The sequence below is a fragment of the Chiloscyllium plagiosum genome, chromosome 41, assembly GCF_004010195.1.
Source record: "Chiloscyllium plagiosum isolate BGI_BamShark_2017 chromosome 41, ASM401019v2, whole genome shotgun sequence".
Lineage (NCBI taxonomy): Eukaryota > Metazoa > Chordata > Chondrichthyes > Orectolobiformes > Hemiscylliidae > Chiloscyllium > Chiloscyllium plagiosum.
Window position 1 is genome coordinate 17,272,207 of NC_057750.1, and position 23,454 is coordinate 17,295,660.

Below are 23,454 nucleotides of genomic sequence, written 5' to 3' on the forward strand. Positions count from 1 at the left end.
TTCCAAACCTACTTCCATTTAGAAGGACAAGGTCAGTGAATACATAGGAAAACCATCACCTGCAAGTTCCCCTCCAAGTCACTCACCATTCTGACTTTGAAATGTATTCCCTTTCCATCACTGTTGCTGAGTCGAAATCCCAGAATTCCATCCCTAATGGCATGTGGTTCTCCCTCCAGCTGTGGATTGCAGCAGTTCAAGAAGGCAGCTTACCACCACCACCACCTCAATGGCAACTAGGGATGGGCAAACAAATCTAGCTGGCCAGGCAGCCTGCTCAGGTTGAACAGTGAGGTGATACACTTGGGAAGGACAGTTAAGACAAGGGGACACATGCACTGAGAATCAGAGGCACCTTGGTGTGCATGTCCACTAATCCCTTAAGGTAGCAGGACAGGTAGATAGAGTGGATGAGAAGGCCTAGGGATACTTACTTTTAATAGCTGAGGCATAGTGTGTAAGAACAGGGCGTTTGTCATAATTAATGAAACATTGGTTATTTTCCTTGTTTTCCTTGGAGCAGAGGAGACTGAATTGGGTCTAGATTGAGATGTATACATTTCTGAGGGCATAGATATTGTAGAAAGGAAGACATATTTAGCCTTAGGGATCAATGACCAGAGGTCACAGGTTTATGGTAAAGGCAGGAGCATTAGAGGATGAGGAAATTTTTTTTTGTTCAGATGGTGATGAGAATCTGGAAATGACTGCCTGAAAGGGTGGCAGAGAGAGAGAGAGAGAGATTCTTGTAACATTTAACAAATGTTTAGATGTGCACTTGTGATCCCAAGACATACATGACTATGGGCCAAGAGCTAGACTTGGGATTAGAACAGTTAGGTGGTTGTTTCCGACTGACACAGACTTGATGGGCTGAAGGGCCTTATTCTGTGCTGTAACCCTCAATAATCTGTCCTGTTGTCTCTCTCTCTTTAACACATTGGTTGTTGGCCAACAAAACTGACATTCTGAAGCACCTTGTGCTACATAAAAGTGTTAGATAAATGCAAGTTGTTGTACCCTTCTACCTTCCGCCCCTTCTTTAGCTGCTTCCCATTCACTTGCTTTGTTTCTCCTTCTCTTGCAATTATCTTTTATCTGATATTCTTTTCACACTATCGCTTTCCCTATTCTTTTATTTCTGAGTGCTTATTCATTTTGAGGTTGAAAAATGGACCTAATCGGTTTTCAGGAATCAGTTTTCTGCATTGGGGTAGAACATGAATGCTTTTGACCAAGCTTGTCCAGGGCACTGCAATATTCATATATATGCCCCTGTTCCTACTCATTTCCAGCGTTTGTTTCCCATTAGTGCTCAGTCAAGCAATGCATTCATTTCAGAACTCTCAAATCTCTTCATGGTGTCACTTCTCTCTATCTCTGTAACTGCATCCAACTTCTTCCTGAAATCGCTGCCCTCACCCAGTTCTGGTCTATTGTATGTCACTGCCCTCACCCAGTTCTGGTCTATTGTATGTCACTGATGTCCTCCACCCCGAAGCTCTGGAGTTTGCTCCAGAAATATCTCCGCTTTCTACCCCTGTCTTCGTCTGGATGGCATTTTGTGAATGTGTTTTTGGTTACCTGTTCTGAAGCTTCTGTATGTGGGCTGATGATAGTTCCATGAGGTGCTCTGCATTGTATTCCCTAGTTAACAGCGCTATATAAATGCACAGTGTTGTTGTTGTTGAATGTATGATCTTTAGAAGCTGAACACCTTATGGTGTCTTACTATTGGATTTAAATGTCACCATTTCTCCCAAAGTAAACCAACAGTGGTACTGCATTGCTGCTATGGATAGGGAAGGGGACATTCCTCACCTACATGCCTGTCATGCGTATGTCAGTTCCTTGCAAGAACAGTTCAGTTGGTTTCTTCTCTTTCCTCATTGCCTAGCATGTGTTTCTTCACTGTTTCAAATGTTTATTTAATTTCCTTTTGAAAGTTGTTATTGTGTCAGTTTCCACCCCATGATGTCCTTGGGGCAAGTAAATGCCTCTGTGACTCTGCTTGTACATGATTTATGAAACATGGTTTTTGTCGTATGAACCGTGATGAAAATCTCACACCAGGATTTGTCTGCTGTTGACAATTCTTTTGTGACTTATCAGGCATTGAAATATCATTGAACCAATGAGTGGCAGTGTTGCTCAGCAAGAAAGCCAATCATGAATCCAAGCGGCTGACGCAGCTAATGAATATTAACCAGTTCCATATAAAAAATTAATAACGGTCCATTAGTAACAGTCTAGCAGGCTTTCAGAGGCGGATTGCTCTGAATAGCAATGAGCTGCTTTGAAGGGCTGTGAAAGAAACAGCTCCATGTTAACAGCCAAGTCAACAAGCTTTCTGCAGCTCACAGCCAATTGGCTATGTCGCCTGAATTCTGAGCAAGGAGTCTCCCATCTGACTTGAAGGCCTGAATTTCAATGAGCTTTTTATTGGACAAATGCCATTTGCAGAATCATTTCCTGAGAGTTGCAAAGTCAGTGACCGCAGTTTACCGTAGCTCAAGATGAGCAAAGCAGAATTGATGACCAATGGTGTAGATTTTAAGGATGCTATTGTAAAGAAAGAACTTGCATTTATATAGAGTTTTTTGGGTGCCTAAAAGTATGTTACATCATACAAGAAATCACTGCTGTATTGTGGAAGGAAGAGCAGCTGAGTTGTGCATAGGAAGCTCCCGCAAACAGTAAAGCAGCAGTGACCAGATAATCTGTTTTAGTGACTTTGGTCAGGGCACTGGAGGAATCTCCACCACTTTGCCTTAAAATGCAGCAATACCATTAGGTCTCATATGCAATGTTTCCTCTAATTTTTGTTTTCCTGCTGTGTGAATCTTTGACCTTGGTGTGTGGCAGCAGAAGATAATACACAACACACCAACCAGCATGTCCTGGACCTCCCAGTGCCTACAGACAGATGACCACAACCTCCCAGCCCAACGAGATTCGATATCTCTTGAAAGGCAGCAGCTTGAACATTGTGGCTGTCACTTTATTAATATAGTGGAGCATCAGTATCTGGTTGGAGGCTTGATATTCCCACCAGTCACAGATGAGAGTATAGCCCACTGAGACACAGGCCGACTTGTTGGTGTGGGCCTACAAAACAAGGCAAATAGTTTGACAGGGCCAGCTACAGGATTCTCTTCTGTCAATAGTGTGGCAAAGGAAGCAGAGGTAGATGGTGGGAAAAGGTCAGTGCAAACAGGGCCATGAGTAATTTGGAGGGATATCATTAAAAGTGGGGTGAATGTTCTGGAGGACATCAATGCAAGCCCAAGACACCGTAAAGTAGGCTCATCCCCACAGCATAGAGAGAGTTGGATCCAGTTTGGAGATCTCGGGCTGTAGTTTAGGACAATGCAGATTGGAGATCTCCTCGGGCTGCAGTTTAGGACAATGCAGATTGGAGATCTCCTCGGGCTGTAGTTTAGGACAATGCAGATTGGAGATCTCGGGTTGTAGTTTAGGACAATGCAGTTTGGAGATCTCCTCGGGCTGTAGTTTAGGACAATGCAGATTGGAGATCTCCTCGGGCTGTAGTTTAGGACAGTGCCGATTGGAGATATCCTCGGGCTGTAGTTTAGGACAATGCAGATTGGAGATATCCTTGGGCTGTAGTTTAGGACAATGCAGATTGGTGATCTCCTCGGGCTGTAGTTTAGGACAATGCAAATTGGAGATCTCCTCGGGCTGTAGTTTAGGACAATGCAGATTGGAGATCTCCTCGGGCTGTAGTTTCGGACAATGCAGATTGGAGATCTCCTCGGGCTGTAGTTTAGGACAATGCAGATTGGAGACCTCCTCGGGCTGTAGTTTAGGACAATGCAGATTGGAGACCTCCTCGGGCTGTAGTTTAGGACAATGCAGATTGGAGACCTCCTCGGGCTGTAGTTTAGGACAATGCAGATTGGAGACCTCCTCGGGCTGTAGTTTAGGACAATGCAGATTGGAGACCTCCTCGGGCTGTAGTTTAGGACAATGCAGATTGGAGACCTCCTCGGGCTGTAGTTTAGGACAATGCAGATTGGAGACCTCCTCGGGCTGTAGTTTAGGACAATGCAGATTGGAGACCTCCTCGGGCTGTAGTTTAGGACAATGCAGATTGGAGACCTCCTCGGGCTGTAGTTTAGGACAATGCAGATTGGAGACCTCCTCGGGCTGTAGTTTAGGACAATGCAGATTGGAGACCTCCTCGGGCTGTAGTTTAGGACAATGCAGATTGGAGATATCCTCGGGCTGTAGTTTAGGACAATGCAGATTGGAGATATCCTCGGGCTGTAGTTTAGGACAATGCAGATTGGAGATATCCTCGGGCTGTAGTTTAGGACAATGCAGATTGGAGATATCCTCGGGCTGTAGTTTAGGACAATGCAGATTGGAGATCTCCTCGGGCTGTAGTTTAGGACAATGCAGATTGGAGATATCCTCGGGCTGTAGTTTAGGACAATGCAGATTGGAGATATCCTCGGGCTGTAGTTTAGGACAATGCAGATTGGAGATATCCTCGGGCTGTAGTTTAGGACAATGCAGATTGGAGATATCCTCGGGCTGTAGTTTAGGACAATGCAGATTGGAGATATCCTCGGGCTGTAGTTTAGGACAATGCAGATTGGAGATATCCTCGGGCTGTAGTTTAGGACAATGCAGATTGGAGATATCCTCGGGCTGTAGTTTAGGACAATGCAGATTGGAGATATCCTCGGGCTGTAGTTTAGGACAATGCAGATTGGAGATATCCTCGGGCTGTAGTTTAGGACAATGCAGATTGGAGATATCCTCGGGCTGTAGTTTAGGACAATGCAGATTGGAGATATCCTCGGGCTGTAGTTTAGGACAATGCAGATTGGAGATCTCCTCGGGCTGTAGTTTAGGACAATGCAGATTGGAGATCTCCATGGGCTGTAGTTAGTGACAATGCAGATTGGAGATCTCCTCGGGCTGTAGTTAGTGACAATGCAGATTGGAGATCTCCATGGGCTGTAGTTAGTGACAATGCAGATTGGTGATCTCCTAGGGCTGTCGTTAGTGCAGGCATTTCCTGTGCCCAACAAAAACTCTGGGAACATACTCCAAAGACCTATGTTATGGTTGCTCTTTCCTTGGTGATCAAGTTATATTGGAATGTGGCATATCTTCCTATGCCCATTCCAATATTTTCTCTATGTCTTCCCTATAAAACACCTTTGTTATTTTAAATACTTGTTTAAATACTTATTTTAAATACTCCTTTTCAAGTAAATAATGCCTACGATTGTTCAGGTGACCTTGACACACGTGAACAAGAAGCAAGAATAAGTCATTCTGCCCCTTGAACCTTCAATGCTGTTTAATAAGATCATCGTGAATCTGACTGTTACCTCGAATCCACATTCCCATTTACCCTCATGACCTTTCACCTTCTTACTTTAAAAAAACTGTCCAGCTCTTGCTTGAAAATATTCAAAGACTTTGCTTCCACCACCTTTTTAGGGAAACAGTTCCAAAGATTTATGAATGTCTGAGAGAAAGAATATTTAACTCTACCTCTGTTTTAAACGGTCAATCCTTGATATCTAAATGGTGAACCCCAAGTTCCACAAAAGGACACATTCTTTTCACATCTACCTTTCAAGGTAAACCTCAGGATCTTACATGTTTCAATCAAGTCACCTCTTGTTCTTCTGAACCCCAGCAGTTACAAGCCTAGCCTATCTAAACTTCACCCTGTACCCAAATTTTCATGGACCCAATTGGAAGTAGAGCTAAGCAAAGGCCTTGTCAGCTCTGCCAGAAGCTCAATTAGGACCTACTGCAAAAACTTAGGCATTTGAGAGCGACCTTGACACCTTGCAGGTTTTCACATGAAACCCAATCTTCCAGGGCCCAGGATATCATTCAGTTTGATTCATTACAGTCACAACACAGACTGCTGCAGTTGCAGACAGCAGCTCACCAGCACCTTTTTTTTAGATTAGATTACAGTGTGGAAACAGGCCCTTCGGCCCAACAAGTCCACACCGTCAGTTTGATTCATTACAGTCACAACACAGACTGCTGCAGTTGCAGACAGCAGCTCACCAGCACCTTCTGAAAGGTAATTAGTGATAGGCAATAAATGCCAGTGACACGCACACTGTGTGAATGAATTAAAAAAGAAATCCCTATGACTAAAATTATTGCAGCACAGGTTAACAACCAGTCACCTCCAGACAGGGCTCCATTAAAGCAAAAGTATTAACCAGTCAAATTACGAGTGATTAAATCCGAACATAAGAAGGACATGGTGAAAGTCATCCTCTTTCTCATCCTCTTTTACTGGCAATCAAGGCTGGATATGAACCCAGGAACCCAAAATAAAAGCGTACTATATCCAACTACTTGACTATCCCATTCTCCAAAATGCTTGGAAACAAAATGATTGTAGCACCACGCTAACTTTTATGTTTCATCTGCTCAAGTGTAATCCTTGACACACTTGTGCTGTTTGTCAATCTTGACCAGAGACAGTCTTGCCCAATAATAATAATAGTAGTGTTTATCAATTAGTTGAAATTAAAAACAGATAATGCTGGAAAATCTAGGCAGGTCTGGCAGCATCTGTGGGTAGAGGAGTAGAGTTAACATCTTGGCTCCAATATGACTCTTCTTCAGAACTGCAGGAAGCTGGGAAACGGACATGGGTTAGTTGAGGCTGATATGTAATCTGTGTTTAGATGTGAGACAAGGATTCAATTTAGAGAATTGACAAGATGCTCCTGTTTAACAAAATCCAATAGTATTTCCCTAAACCTACTTTGTGAACACATTGGTCTCAACATTATCAACCTACATGGGGCAGCACGGTAGCTCAGTGGTTAGCACTGCTGCCTCACAGCACCAGGGTCCCAGGTTCAATTCCAGCCTCGGGTGACTCTCTGTGAGGAGTTTGCACATTCCCCCCGTGTCTCCGTGGGTTTCCTCTGGGTGCTGTGGTTTCCTCCCACAGTCCAAAGATGTGCAGGTCAGGTGAATTGGCCATGCTAAATTGCCCGTTGTGTTGGGTGCATTAATCAGAGGGAAATGGGACTGGGTGGGTTTCTCTTCGGAGGGTCAGTGTGGACTTGTTGGGCCGAAGGGCCTGTTTCCTCACTGTAGGGAATCTAACCTAATCTACTGTCCTAAACAGAAGAAAAAAGAAGGCCCTAATTTGTCATGTATGTGACGGCTTCCATTTTTACAGCAATGTGGGCTTTGATCTCTCAATGTTCTCCATGAAGCTCACTTCATTCATACATTTAATTGGGTTCCCTGAGCTCAGCTCCCAGTGATCTCTGGTAGCAGTGTCAAATATTCCAGGAATATACTGGGTTTGATCCTGGTCTTTACTACTCTCAGCCACAGTAATGGTCAGAGAACTGTACTTAACTTCATCTCCCTTCAATAGGAAAGTAAAATAATTAAACCGTTATTCTTTCTCCTCATTACTCTCTCATTCACCAGACTGGTTCCTGGTTCTGCATCTCAATCTGGATCCAAGCCAGTCAGTGAGACAGGAAAACCAAGACACCGTCCTTTGTGGATAGAGTTTATTAACTACTCAGCCTTACAGCTCTTTCCTCCCCCTAGTGTTACAGGTTCAAATATTTTTAATCAGCCTACCCAGGCGCAGCTTTTCCCATTATTTGTAGTTGCACATCCTGGAAGGAATGTTTCTGCCCCAAGATCCGATGGGACATCACCAGCAGATCTCTACAACATGGTGTATAGTCCACGTGTGAAGGAATGTGTCAAAACAGCACCTTGAAACAATGGATGCGATTCTGAGTTTTGAACTGACCAAATAAGTGGGGTTTTTTTTGCTCACAGCAGACAGCCATTTTGAAGCAGATATGGGCCAGAGATTCTATGAGATGGGCTATTCTAATGTGCGGCCAGTTCTCTGAGCTAGGGCTGGAACAGTGTGGATCGGATTCTCGGACCCACATTCCAACCTCCTACATTGGGAGGATTGGATCAGAGAATCACTACCAGTGATTCTGCTGCTCCCCGTGGCAGCAGGGAAGGATTAATCAGAGCTTGATGAAGTTACAACGGTGGCAATGCAGATTCTTACACTGCAGCATGTCGCCTGCATGAAATGACAATTCTTCCTTGTTATTGGTTGTGCAGTTAAAAACTAAATGCTGGTGGAAGGTGGAGACAAAGGGAAAAAGGGATAGTATCGTGGTAGGGACAGGGCCAAAAGGAAAGAATAATGGGGAGTGAGTGGGATGTGCTGACTCTGGTTTGCTTCTTGTGATATTCTGGGATTGCTGTGTAGTTTCTTTTGAACACGTAATATCCTTTCGCTGTCTTTAAAGTTATTAAAGGGGCAGATTGGCAATGTCTTCCACAGTCTCAGGAGGGTCATGGGGCTGCGTGTAATGGGAGAGTGAAAAGGGATGCAGGAAAGATTGGGTGAGGTTTGACCTTGAGGATGGAGGAGGGTTTCAAGATGGGAGCCTGCAGTGTGTGACAGGGAGGCGGATAATTAATGCTGACAGCTCTTGGCTGTGGCTGTGTGGTTGTTAGAGTTGATAAAAGCAAAAATAAAACACCCACCGTTTGGTTTGAATGAGTGGGTTTTTTTAAATAAGATCCCAGAGGGGAAGAAGGAGGATTAAACCGAACAACAGAAACAAGGGTCAATATTATATTTATGTTAGCTCAGAGAAAAAGAATTGCATTCAGCTCAACCTGCACAATACTGTGATTCCGATAAAAACACGGTGACTGATTTCGACACATGATGCAGCATGCTAATATGAAGATACTGAATTTCTATCTATATAAAGCACTCTAATATAATCTCGCCCGTGTGCGGTGACCTCTACAATACATATATTGATTGTCTTCTCAATTTATGTATAAAGACACTTATCTTTACAAGATTTGGTGTCTGTGACTTCTATTTGACCTCTAACTGAAATGGTAATTTCTTTAAGGTAAAGAACTCATGATTTTGCTTTAATTCAGAGTTGGTTTCTTTGCAGCAAATGTATGACATGATCTGTCCTGACAGTTCAGGAAGAGGCCCATTTGGCCCATTGAGTCTGCACCAGCTCTATAAAAAGCATCCCACCCAGACTCTTCCCCCATAACCCTGCATTTCCCATGGCTAATCCACATAATCTGCACATCCCTGAGCACTATGGGCAATTCAGCATGGCCAATCCACCTAACCTGAACATCATTGGGACTGTGGGAGGAAACCAGAGCACCTGGAGAAAACCCATGCAGACATGGGGAGAACATGCAAACTCCACACAGTAGGCCGAGGTTGGAAACTAACCACTATGCCACCATGCCTGTGATTTGCGTCAAATAAATTAAAGAATAACTTTGAATTTGGCAACATCGCTATTATAAGATTCCTTTCTTTAGTTTGAACTTCCTCCATTTCCATTTTCCTTGCGTTGCCTGTAATCTCCCCAGCCTTACAATCTTGCAATACCTTTGCAACCCTCCAGTGCTGGCCTGTTCTGCATTCCAGATTAAAAATGCTCCACCACTGGGGGCTGTAGCATCAGCTGCTGAGGCCTAAGCTCTGGACCTCCCTCACTATTCCAGTAGTTCCCAAATCTTTTCCCACCAGCAAATTGGATACACAATTGGCTTGATGGCATACTGACCTTCATCAGTCAGGGCATTGAGTATTGAAATTGGGAAGTTATGTTGCGGTTGTACAGAATGTTGGTGAGGCCGCACTTGGAATATTGTATCCAATGTTGGTCACCTTGCTGTAGGAAGGATGTTATGAAACTGGAAAGAGTGGAGACAAATTTACAGGGTTGTTGCCTGGAGTCAACATTCTGAGTTATAGGAAGAGGTTGAACAAGCTAGGAGTTTTTTCTTTAGAGTGTAGGAGACTGAGGGGGGAAGTGTATAAGATCATGAGAGGCACGGATGGGGTGAATGAACTCGGTCCTTTACCCAGGGTTGAGGAATCGTGGACTAGAGGACATCAGTTTAAGGTTGGGGAAAGAATAAGAGGAAGCCTGAGGGGCAACTTTTTTACACAGAGGGTGGTACACGTACGGAATGAGCTGCCAGCAGAAGTTGGTGAAGTGGGTAAATTAACATCTTTTAAAAGGCATTTGGACAAATATATGGATAGGAAAGTTTTAGAAGGATAAGGGAAATGGTGATAGCATAGGTGGACATGTTGGTCGGCATGGACCAGTTTGGGCCAAAGGGTCTGTCTCTGTGCTGTAGGACTCTATGACTCTATGACACTGTGGCCCATATCAAGACTTGAAAGTTGTTACACTCTCTTAGTGAGAACCATAATAGTGCAGTAATGGGCTGTGGGTCTTGGGTAGGAGGCTTTGGGAATGGCATAGGGCACTACGGGAAAGGAGTAGGAGGTTGTGAGAGAGGAGTAGGGGTTGTGGGGATGGTATGGGGACTGGAATTGATGCTCAATGACAGGCATGTGTATCATTTATAACTCTGATGGCCAGAAAGACTCTTCAAAATGGTACGATCATTACACCCCAGTCAGCAATTGCATTGTTGGACTGCTGGTATTGAAGAGGTACTGTTGGACAGTGCAGAGGGAGTACTGCACAGTTGGAGGGTCAACGCTGAGAGAGTGCTGCATTGTTGAAAGGTCAATGCTGACGTTGTGCTGCATTATTAGAGGGTCAGTGCTGAGAGTATGCTGCATTGTTGGAGGGTAAGATGTGATGATGTGCTACATTGGTGTAAGGTCATTGTTGAGGGTGTGCTGCATTATTGGAGGGTAACACAAGTGGATAAGGTGGTAAAGAAGGCATATGGCATGTCTACAACCAATGTTTGAGGCATGGAGTATAAAGGTTGGCAAGTTATGCTGCAACTACATAAGCCTTTGGTTAGGCCACATTTGGAGTGCTGTGTGCAGTTCTGGGTGCCGCACTTTAGGAAGAATATAGAAGCTCTGGAGAGAGTGCGGAAGATGTTTACTGAGGTGCTACCTGGATTGGAATATATTAGCTATAAGGAGAGGTTGGACAAACATGGATTGTTTTCACTAAAGTGTCAGTGGCTGAGGGGCGAGCTGATAGAAGCATATAACATTATGAAAGACATGGATAGGGTGGATAGTCGGAGTCATTTTCCCAGGGTGGACATATCAAAATACTAGGCAACAAAGGTTTCATGTGAGAGGGGGAAAGTTTAAAGGAGATGTGTAAGGAAAGACTTTTTTATACTGAGGGTAGTATGTTCCTGCAATGTGTTGCTAAAGGAGGAGATGGTGGAAGCAGATATGATAGAAAAGTTTAGGAGGCATTTAGACAAACAAACGAACAGGCAGAGAATGGAGAGATATGGACCATGCAGGCAGTTGGGATTGGTTTAGAATAGCATCATGGTTGGCACAAACATGGTGGGCTGAATGGCCTGTTCCTGTGATGTACTGTCTGTGTCCTATGTTCCATATCAGTGCTGAGAGTGTACCCTGCATTGGTGGAGGGTCAGTGGTGAGGGAGTGCTGCACTGGTTGTGTGCTGTATTGTTGAAGAGTCCGTATTGTGCATGTACTGCATTGTTGGAGAATCAGAATTGAGAATGTACTGCATTGTTGAAGGGTCAGTACTGAGGGTGTGATGCATTTTTCAAGGGTCATTGTTGGAGGAGTAAGGGAGTGTGTTGGATGATCAACTGCAATCATATCGAATGTGGAGCGGGCTTGAAGGGCTGAAAGGAATAGGGCAAGGCAATGGCCTGGTGGTCTTACCACTGGACTGTTAATCCAGCGACCCAGGTAATGTTCTGGGGACTCACTATGACAGATGGTGGAATTTGAATTCAATATAAATCTGGAATTAAGAGACGAACGATGACCACAAAGCCATTGTTGATTGTCAGGAAAAGAACCCTGGTTCACTGATGCCCTTTAGGAAAGGAAACTGCCACCCTTATCTGGTCTGGCCTACATGTGACTCCAGACCCACAGCAATGTGGCTGTCTCTCAACTACCTTCTGGGTAATTAGGGATGGGCAATAAACACTGGCCTAGCCAGCAACACCCTCATCCCATGAATAAATAAGGAAAAAGAGATGGCTTTCTCCTGCTCCTGTATTCCATGTTTCTTTTGCTGACGGTGTATTGCTTCCTAAAGTTGGAGGGTCAGTGCTGAGGAAGCGCTACATTGTTAGAAATACTGTTTGTGGAAGAGATATTAAACGTGAGGTAAATATGTTTGCTTATGTGAATAGGAAAGCTCTCATGAAATTATTTCGAAGAGGTGATGGGGAGTTCTTCCAGTTATATATTTATTGTTCAATCAGAGTCAAGTAGCCTGCATTCATTAGTTCCCCATTCACCATCTTCAACATTTACTCTCTCCACCATCGGTGATCAGTAGCAGCAGTGTATAGCATCTACAAGATGCACTGCAGAAACTCACCAGTGCTCCCTCGAAAGCAAATTCCAAACCCATGACCATTTCTATCTAGAAGGGCAAGGGCGGCAGATACATGAGAACACCGCTACCTGCAAGTTCCCTCCACCTCACCATTCTGACTTGGAACTGTATCACCGATTGTTCAATGTTTTGAGGTCAAAATCCTCAAATTCTCTCCCTGACGCTTGTGGGTCCAGCTACACCACATGGACTGCAGCGGTTTAAGAAGACAGCTCACAGGGCAATTAAGAACGGGCAATAAATGTTGCACAGACAGTGACCCATGACGTGAATGAATAGCAAAAAAATTCACAAAAACAGATGAACTGATCATGGCTGTTAATGGGATGTTGCCGTGTGCGCATTAGCTGCTGTTTCTTACTGAAGAAGGGCTTATGCCCGAAACGTCGATTCTCCTGCTCCTTTGATGCTGCCTGACCTGCTGCGCTTTTCCAGCAACACATTTTTCAGCTCTGATCTCCAGCATCTGCAGTCCTCACTTTCTCCTAGTTTCTTACTTTACAACAGTGACTACCATTCATAAAGAGCCTTACTAGATATAAAGTACTTTGAGATGACTGGTGGTTGTGAAGAGAGATCTGTAAATACAGGCGTTTCTTTTCTATACTCAGTGACAGGTAGGGAATCAGGTTTCGGGGTTTTGGTTGAAGAGGAACTCAGCCCCAGCCCCCAAGCCCCTACCAGCACAGTTCAGATTACAGCACAACAGGAGCTGGAAGAGTCTGGACCTGGGCTGGAAATGGTCTGATCCCACAAATGGATTGAATGCCATTCAAACAATAAGTTAACAAAGGGACTGTTGTGGTGCAATGGTAGTGTCCTTACCTCTAAGCCAGGAGTCTTGCATTCAAGTCCCACCTACTCCAAAAATGTATGTCCACGTCTCTGATAGAAAATATCAACAATAATGAAACACAAAGTAAGTTGTAACCAGTGGCAGTAACTGCAAGTGTTGGGCTGGTGAATAAATCGGATTTGTGGCACAGAAACTGGCCTTTGAACCCAACTGGATTAGAAATTTTCTAATCAAGCTGATTAGCGATGTTATTACACACCTCTGGGACTGGAATCTAGGTCTCCTGGCTCAGAGATAAGGACAGTACTACTGTGGCACAAGACCTTGTTCAACTGGTCAGTCCTCTATACAAATCTCCACTGAACTTTTTTAAAAATTTAACTCAATTCACATGTATTTCTATTTATTTATGCCTCGTGTGTTCATCTAGCTTCCCCATCTGGATAGCTACACTATTCATCTCAGCAATGACACGTTAGCACATTCAGTATTCTAACCAGTCTCTCCATGATGACATTTCTCCTGAATCCTGTTGGGTTTACTGATGACTGCCCTGTTTATGATCTGAGGTCTTGTCTGCCCACATGTGGGAGCATATTATCAGAGTCACAAAAATGGATGCAACATTGAAGGAGTCCATTCAACCCATTGTGTCTGGGCTGACTCTCTGAATGAGAAATTCTCTCTGTGCCTTTCCCCATGGCCCTTCGTTTACACATAATGACCTGGTCCCTTCTTGAAAGCCTTGATTGAACATGCCTCCACAACACACTCAGGCAGTGCATTCCATATCCTGGGGGGAAGATGCCATGGCCAATCTTCCTGTTCTGCCACTAACTCCAGAGGAAAGCTTGAGTGTCCTTGGCAATGTTTCTTCACGGCCACTCCTTAGAACTTGCAGCAGTTGTTCCTCAGAAGCTACAACACTGCTGTCTCTGTCACCTCTCCAGCTAAGGCAAGACCAATGGGAGATTTTTACTCTTCCCTCATTCTTCGTCCCAAAATGAATCACTTTGCATCTCTTTATGTTGAATTTCATCCACCACCCCCTTTCAAAGCTCTTCATAATTTTATAGACCATCCTTAATATTCTCTGCTCCAGTAAAGCATGTCCTCTCCTGCCTGCTGTTTCCTGATGGACTGAATGCCTCTATTCCTGTAAAATTCTTGCTTAAGTTTGCTCCTCCTCTGGTGCCTCGATATCCATTAATGTCAGACAGTCGAGTCTTGGTTAACAACGTTGAGAATGTGGTGCTGGAAAAGCAGGTCAGGCAGCATTCGAGGAGCAGGAGAATCGACGTTTCGGGCAAAAGTCCTTCATCAGGAAGGCTGAAACGTTTTTGCCTGAAACGTCAACACTGCTGCTCCTCGGATGCTGCCTGCCCTGCTTTTCCAGCACCACACTCTTGACTCTAATCTCCAGCATCTGCAGTCCTAATTTTTGCTTAGTCAACCATTGCTGATTTGGGGATGTGCGCTTATTAAAGTGAAGGCTTTGTGTTTGTTCACATTGGTCTAACTATGTTTCTCTCTCTATTTTTCTTCACAGTCCCTGGAAAGCACCCGTCGAATGCTGCAACTGGTGGAGGAGGTACGAGGCCAGCAATAATTTCATTTGTTTTCTATGTTGGTCAATTCCTGATCAAGTCAAGGCTACATTCCTGGGAGATTTTGTCAGCAAGACATGCTGAGCAGTCCAATGAGAGTTTTAAATCAGGTTGAAGACGATTTGAGAAAGCAGAAGCTCCTATGTGACTGGTTGGGTGTGTGATACACTGCTGACAGTACAACTCACATCTGTCAGCCACACATCAAATTTGACAGTGTGACCAATCATTAATTTATACGATGATTAGATTGAGTAACAATTCCATCAGATTTACGTGATGGGATAGGATGCAGATGACGCACTAATCCTCTACTTTGAAACAGTGAGACTGACCAGAAATCAATGAAACTAGCTATACATCTGCACTGAGAGAGAGCTCTGCAGCTCTGATAATCAATACCACATGGATCCACTTGCCAGCCAAGTAACCTCAGCTCCCCTGGGCTAGTTGAAATAAACCAAAGTTCCTGTTGCTGATTTGTCAGTTCTTCCGTTTGGGAAATGTTCAGGCACATGAGGCAGATTTGTCGGTGATATTCCCTCTGGTTGAATCCACCCGTGTGCAAGCGCAGATTGCAGTTGCCAGTTTTGGTTTGACATATTCCACTTCCACTTATTCAAATAATCCTGTTTTCCTCATCGCCGATAATTTATAACTAAGATGAAAGTTTCCAAAGAGAAAATAGCAATTCTTTTAACACCCCAAATGACCTTCCTGCCAAGTTAAGTGCTGTTAACTACAATGCTGTTGTACCATTAATCAGAAAATTCATCCCTACGTCTGATTGAATATGCAAACCATTTTCAGCTGATCAAGGAGAGCTAGCATGGATGTGTCTGCTGAATTTGATTTGAGGAGCAGGGGTCAGAGTTCTAACTCAGGGCCCACCATGATAGGATGGGGACATCTCTGATTGTTCATCCATGTTTAGAATGCCAATGTGTGATTGGGGATATTAACTCCCTCCATTGCAAGGTGCTAAATGATTCAGTAACAATTACTGAGTCTCACAAAGCTATGTGTGTTTTATCTGACATGGTTTGCTAAATGTAATTTAAGTAAATGTTTATTTTAGGACTGCAATTTGAACAGATTATCTGTTAGTGCTGTACTTGAAGGGAGCATTTGTCAAGTAGATCATCAAACCATTCATCCCACCTTATATGTTCACTATCTGAGCCACCACTGATTACCCATTTGTTTTTCTCATCAACAGTGCTGCTGCTGTTTGATGCCCTTGTACCACCAAACACATTGTGGTCTCATAGCTGTATGTGTTATTTCTTAGGTTCAGTTCTTACTTACAAAACTTCAAAATAGAGAAACTTGTGCATTTGTCATTCCTTGGCCATACACTTTGGCCATTCTGGGAACTTGTACATGGTCAGTCCTGGTCCTTGGCTCATTGGCTGTTCCGAGCCATGCTCATTGGCCATTCCTGGACCTTGCTCATTGGTCATATCTAGACCTTGGTCAAGATTAGAGTGGTGCTGGAAAAGCAGCAGGTCAGGCAGCATCCGAGGAGCAGGAAAATTGACATTTTGAGCAAAATCCCTTCTTCAGGAAACCTGGACCATGGCTCATTGGTTGTTCTGAGCCAAGCTCATTGGATATTCCTGGGTCTTGCTCATTGGCCATTCCTAGTCCATGCTCATTGGACATTGCTGGGCTTTGCCGATTGGCCATTTCTGAACCGTGGTTTGAGAAACCAAACTGAACTAGCCATATAAATACTGTGGCTACAAGAGTGGATCAGAGACTAGGAATACTTCGGTGAGTAACTCACTTGCCTGGATGGGTGCATCTCCTGCAACACTCAAGAAGCTTGACACACTCCAGGACAAAGCAGCCTGTTTGATTGGCACCACATCAACGAGCATCTATTCCTTCCACCACCAACATTCATTTACAGCAATGCATACTATCTACAAGATTCTCAGTAGAAAATCATGAAAGATCCTTCGATAGCACCTTCCAAGCCCACAGCCACTTGCATCTAGAAGGACAAGGGCAATAGATACTTGGGAACACCACCATTTGCAAGGTCTCCTCCAAGCTACTCACCATTCTGACAGAGAAATATATCACTACTCCTTCAGCATCGCTGGGTCAAAATCCTGGAATTCCCTCTATAAGTGGGTCTACTTACAGTGCACGGACTGCAGTGATACAAGAAGGCAACCCGCCATCACCTTCTCAAGGGGCACGAGGGATGGGCAATAAATGCTGGCCCAGTTAACGACACTCACATCACTCAAGTGAATAAAAAAATTGAAGGATTATCCTCTCTTCATGACAAATCTCTTTTGATCCCCTTCTTGTACAGTTGCCCGTTTCCGAGGCTGAACCTAAGCAGCTCATGTGTTTTCTTATTCTCTCTAGGCTTTGACATTCAATCTGTAGCTTCTGTCCTGACTCAATCTCCTGTGTCCTCATCTTCTTTCGAACAACCACATACAACCCTCTGTGGCCTCCTGCTGCAGCCTCGAGATATTCAGTGACCTTGCGCCAAACCCAAAGGCTGACATGTCGAAGACCCTTTTACGCTGTGATACAGCTGACTACAGACAGGCCTGCTGCTCCCAGTTGACCATATTCCCATTGTCTAAAACAGCTGAACTCCCGGGAACCATCAGGCTGGTAGACCCAAACAAAATGTGGGAATACGAGTCAGCTTTAATAATGTAAATAGGGGAGCCATTGCCGCATGTGTTGAGACCAAACGATAGTGGAGCTTGGTGTGACCAGCTTCCTGATACAAATTGAAAGGTGGCAGCATGATAATTACATCCCTGAATCTGAGTCACTAAACACCCAAAGATGAAGGAATGGTCATTATGTTTTTCATTATTTGTGATGTCCATGTAAAGCAACCGAATTTAAAACTGCTAGATGCTTAAATTGCTTTGAATGAACCAATTTGTGACTGCAGCAGCTACTTTGCAATGATTTCCTTGCTTTCTTGTCACAGACTGTCATTGAGCTGCTACATTTTCCCATTCTGAAGACGCCAACAGCGTGGTACTCGATCCGATTGGTGTTGGAAAGGGTTCTTTCGACTGATTGTCAGCATGAATTTGAATGACAGAGTCAAATGTTTAACTCTTATGTGACAGCTAGCTGAAATGTGATGCATTTCAAATGTCGTTGTGGCCATCTACCCTATCTCAGCAAATTTGCAAGCTGTGGTCTTAACCTATGCTCCACTAGGATTGTGCGTAGGTGAACGGTTAGGAGGAAGCCAAGTCGGTATAACATCCCTGAGGTCAGTTTGACTCAAGCTGGTCTCAGCTGATTTTTACCAGCTTTGATATCAGTGAGGCTCCCATCACAGAGGGCCAAGAACCTACAGACCTTGAGAAGACACAGTTGAGCAAGTGCATTACCAGGCAAGACATGGTCTTCAAATTGAGGGAGGTCCTCCATTGTCTGAAGCTGATTGACTGTAGGGAAAAACAGACTGGTTTGGAAAGGCCAGATCGTATTGCTACTGTTAGATGTTCCAGGCCTCAGGCGCATTCACCCCTGCACCTACTGTTCCCACTAAAACATCTCCATCTCCCCCAAACCTCCTGCCCATATAATTCAGTACCCTGCCCTATCCCCCGTCCTAATCTTTCCCCCACTTCTTCCCATGCTTTCCTCCTCCTGTTCCCTCATATACTTGTACCGCACTATGATCTGTGCCCACAACGTTCCCCACAGCCCCTGCCCTCCCCCTACAATCTCCTCTTGCTCCTTGCCCTCTCCACCTTCACACCCGTCCCTCACCCACTCCATCTCCTGTCTAAGAAATAAACACCCAGATGATCAGTGTACCATGTTAGCTGAGGGTTAGATATTGGGCAGGACTGAGCTCAGCTTAGAAATTGTGACCTGGTGTCATTTAACCTCAGAGAGCTGAAGAGTTCTGGTTGTAATCACTCCTGTGCAGGTCGACCTGGCCAGCATTACGTTATTCCCCAGCACTGCGCTGGGTGATCCGCCCCGCAGTGCGTTATTCCCCAGCACTGCGCTGTGTGATCCGCCCGGCAGTGTGTTATTCCCCAGCACTGTGCTGGGTGATCCAACTGGCATTACGGTATTCCCCAGCACTGCGCTGGGTGATCCAACTGGCATTGTGGTATTCCCCAGCACTGTGCTGGGTGATCCGCCCGGCATTGCGGTATTCACCAGCACTGTGCTGGGTGATCCAACTGGCATTGCGGTATTCCCCAGCACTGTGCTGGGTGATCCGCCCAGCATTGCGGTATTCCCCAGCACTGCACTGGTATTTCAGTGCAGCGCATTTTTAAGTTTCCAGAGTTTAAACCTACAACCTTCAATGTCACAGACAAGACTGCTCCCTAGTGAACCTAGCATGTGTGACACACTGCCATTTGCTATATGTCCTTTTTTTTCCACCTAAGATGTGAGTTATAGATATAGACATTAGGAACAGCAGTCGGCCATTTGACCCTTCTGCCATCCAATATGATCTTGGCTGGTCATCCATCTCAAGGGCATCATCCTACTTTCTCTCCATACCCAATGATACTGTTAATATTTATAAATGATTAATCTTCGTCTAACCCTGTTAATGTTTTTCAAGTGTTATCAAGGTCAGCTTCTGTTACCCATCCCTAATTGCCCTTGAACTGACTGACATAGAGTTATAGTGATGTACAGCATGGAAACAGACCCTTCGGTCTAACTTGTCCATGCTGATCAGATATCCCAACCCAATCTAGTCCCACCTGCCAGCACCTGGCCCATAGCCCTCCAAACCCTACTTATTCATATATCCGTCCAAATGCCTTTTAAATGTTGCAATTGTACCAGCCTCCTCTACTTCCTCTGACAGCCCATTCCACACACATACCACCCTCTGTGTGAAAAAGTTGCCCCTTGGTCTCATATCTTTTCTAGTTCTGGACTCCCCCACCCCAGGAAAAAGATCTTGTCTATTCAGCCTATCCATGCCCCTCATGATTTTATCAACCTCTATAAGGTCTCCCCTCAGCCTCCAGCGCTCCAGGGAAAACAGCCCTGGAGTATTCAACCATTTCCCTATAGTTCAAATCCTCCAACCCTGGCAATGTCCTTGTAAATCTTTTCTGAACCTTTTCAAGTTTCACAACATCCTTCCGATAGGAAGGAGACCAGAATTGCACACAATATTTCAAAAGTAGCCTAACCAAAGTCCTGTACAGCCGCAACATGACCTCCCAATTCCTGTACTCAATACTCTGACCAATAAAGGAAAGCATACCAAACACCTTCTTCACTATCCTATCTACCTGCAACACTACTTTCAAGGAACTATGACCCTGCACTCCAAGATCTCTTTGTTAGCAACACTTCCTAGGACCTAACCACTAAGTGTATAAGTCCGGCTAAGATTTGATTTCCCAAAATACAGCACTTCACTTTTATCTAAATTAAACTCTAGCTGCCACTCCTCAGCCCATTGGCCCATCTGATCGAGATCCCATTGTAATCTGAGATAACCTTCTTCACTGTCCACTACACCTCCAAGTTTGATGTCATCTGCAAACTTACTAACTATACCTCTTACGCTCACATCCAAATCATTTATATAAGTGACGAAAAGTCGTGGACCCAGCACCGATCCTGACTTGCCTGGCACTTTTTGGAGGGCAGTTAAGACTGACGTCACAGACGGGGTAAGGATTATAGATTTCCTTCCTTAAAAGACATTAGTAAACCAGATGAATCTTTTTAATGACTATTGAGAATGTTTATATTTTTATTGGACTCGCTTCTAATTCTGGATTTTTAAATTAAAATTTCACCGTGTGCTATGGTGGGATTTGAAATCATGTGCCCAGAACATTAGCCTCATTCTAGATTACTAGTTTAGTGCCAATGCTACCTGTGATTGGGGCTAGGAAATCCTTGTGGTCTCGTGGTTTCGTGGACAATTTTATTAGGTTAGTCGAATAACCAGTTTCTGGGGTTCAAACCTAGGATTATCTAGGTTCCCCACAATTTCTGAATGCACCAGAGGAGACCCTCCCACTCCCATTTTGACAAGGGACCCAATAACTGTGCAGAATGTAATAAAGATTCTTTTATTAAACTGGTATAGTATCGGACCTGAACAGGTGTCATCCAGTTATTGAACTACTGAAAATAAGAGTTTTATAATAATTAATTTAGCAAACTGTTGTTGATGCATGGACTCTGTCTAATGAGTAACTGGGTACATGTCCCAGTTAATACACTTGCAAGCAGCATCTGCTGTGTGTGCACTGCTATTAGTTGTAAAATATAGCAATTCAATCAGGAAACCTTTTCCTGGCCTGTCTGCAAAGGGAGGATTACTGGCCTGAAATCTTCCGCCAGGCAGCAAGATTTACTGTGGCAGGATATATTTGCTGGTGAGTGCATTTTCATCATCATTATTCAAATTGTGCATTTGTGTGGCGTGGTGGGATCATTCACAACATACAGATTGTCAGAGAGAGCAAGCAGGACAAATCTCAACCCAGAGTCATGTAAAATAGATCCTATTGTTACTATTATTAAGATCATTTGGGAAATGGAATTAAATTAAAAGATTAAATTAAGTGGGATTAAAGTAGATAGGTATTGGATAGCTGATGCAGATATAATGGGCTGAAGGGCCTCTTCCCATGTTGTAATACTCTATTACTCTATGACTCTTCTCTGTGTGATGTAATTAACTAAAGCACCATTGTAAAATATGGCAGACTAGCAAAATAATGCATTGCAACAGGATTGGTGTTCTCCACTAACAGGATGCTGCTGCCAAGCTAAAACTGACATTCTGCTTAACACACATGTTTGTAATTTGGTATATAAATTTCAGTGTCCATTTGCTGCCAGATATGTGGGCATTACATCCTAAGGACTAGCAGATCATATCAAACAGCACATCACATAACCGGCAGAGTGCTTAACCGTACAGAAGCCTATGCTTGAAAAACACACATTGTCCAACATTAAAGTGATTCTGTGACTGGGTAATATTTGCTGAACAACCCAGAGTGTGCCAAAATGACACTAACAGCCAATTTAAAATTGTTAATCAGTTTTGCAATATAGCTTGCTAAAAGCTTCATAAATACTTATGTAGAGCCAAGTCCTCTGCAGGCTAAAGGAACCTGTCCAGACATTGCATGTTTAAAGCTTGAAGGATGCCAATCCCTGGTATCCATAGCACATCTTGAGTTGACTCGCCTTTTTAAGTTTGAACAAAGACTGTGAGGGTAACTATTCCCTCAAGCATTCACTTTGGCAATGTCGTGACAAATCAGAGTCTACTTGCCAACTAATCAGCAGCCTTTTTTTTCATGCATATAAATTGCCATTCTCTTTGAAATTTGGTATTCTCGCACTTGTCCTGATGAGTGAAAAATGAAAAGCTTTGACGTATGTCTCTCACCTCAGCAATATTTGCTTGTACTGAGGCTACTATTTTCTCAGCAGTTTTTGAACGTGGTTAGCCTCAGGTCTTTGCCTTATTTCTGGGCTGATCCCATTAATCTAGCATCCCCTATCCTAATGTTCTCTTGGCTGGCCTGGCAGAGTTCACAGTCCAACTTTTCGTCCATAACTCTGCTACCTATCTGCCATTTCTCACCAAGTCCTGCATACCCATCATTCATCTGATCCCAAGTTCTTTGGAGATTGAGTTTTGATCATGGGTTTAAATTGTTCCATGCCCTCACTCCTTATCTTTCCTACCTTACTTCGAAGTTCTGTATTCCACTGACTCCAGTCTTTTGTCAGTTCTACACTGGAATTCCCTTCTTGTAGAGTCAAACAGACCCTTCGGTCCAACCAGTCCGTGCTGAACAAACTAAACTAGTCCCACCTACCTGTTTCTGGCCCATGTCCATCCAAACCTTTCCTGGTCATGTAGTTATCCAAATGCCTTTTAAACAAAACCTGAATTTATAGAATCACAGACATTATGGCACAACAGGAGATCATTTAACACAGCATGTTTGTGCTGGCCTTTCCCAGTACCTCTTTGGGATTGTGTCATACAAGCAAGGAATAGGAGTAGGCCACTCAGCACTTGACCCTGCTCCACCATCCAATGAAATTATGGTTGATCTAATTTTAATCTCAACTCTACATTCCTGCATATCCTTGTTAATCATGTATCCCTTTGGTAATTAAGAAGATACCTTTCTCTGCCTTAAAAAATATTTGAGGATTCTGCAACCTTTGCCTTTTGAGTAAGGGAATTCCAAAGAATCACAATCCTCATATTAAAAAAAAATCCTCAGAGTCATAGAGTTGTATAGCACAGAAACTGAGTCTTCAGTCCAACTCATCCATGCTGAGCAGATATCCTAAATTAAGTCTAGTCCCATTTGCCAGCATTTGTCCCATATCCCTCTAAACCCTTCCTATTCATACACCCATCCAGATGCCTTCTAAATGATGTAATTGTTACAACATGGAAGGTCGAACCTGTCTGTTAATTAAAGCAAACACCCAGAAAAGCTTGCCTTGCCTCATAATCTGTTAAAATGTGAGTGACAGAGAACTCCCAAATCCCACTATTTAAAGAAAATAGCCTCAATTTATTTTCCATCTCCAAACGTAATCATTAAACAAAAGCTATTCACAAATCTAAGCCCCCCTT

At 43.8% G+C, this 23,454-nt stretch overlaps 1 protein-coding gene across 3 annotated transcripts in view; it reads left to right on the forward strand.

Annotated features, from left to right (window-relative positions):
• The window catches only part of LOC122542899 (synaptosomal-associated protein 25), a 190,222-nt gene that overhangs the window by 93,541 nt on the left and 73,227 nt on the right, over nucleotides 1-23,454 (forward strand). For 2 of the 3 annotated variants that reach the window (XM_043681033.1, XM_043681032.1), the window contains exon 3: nucleotides 14,768-14,809. In XM_043681033.1, the coding sequence (XP_043536968.1) occupies nucleotides 14,768-14,809 (42 nt within the window). Of the gene's footprint in view, nucleotides 1-9,915; nucleotides 9,921-14,767; nucleotides 14,810-23,454 lie in introns of those variants that run through there. The other variant, XM_043681034.1, reaches the window with a different exon arrangement.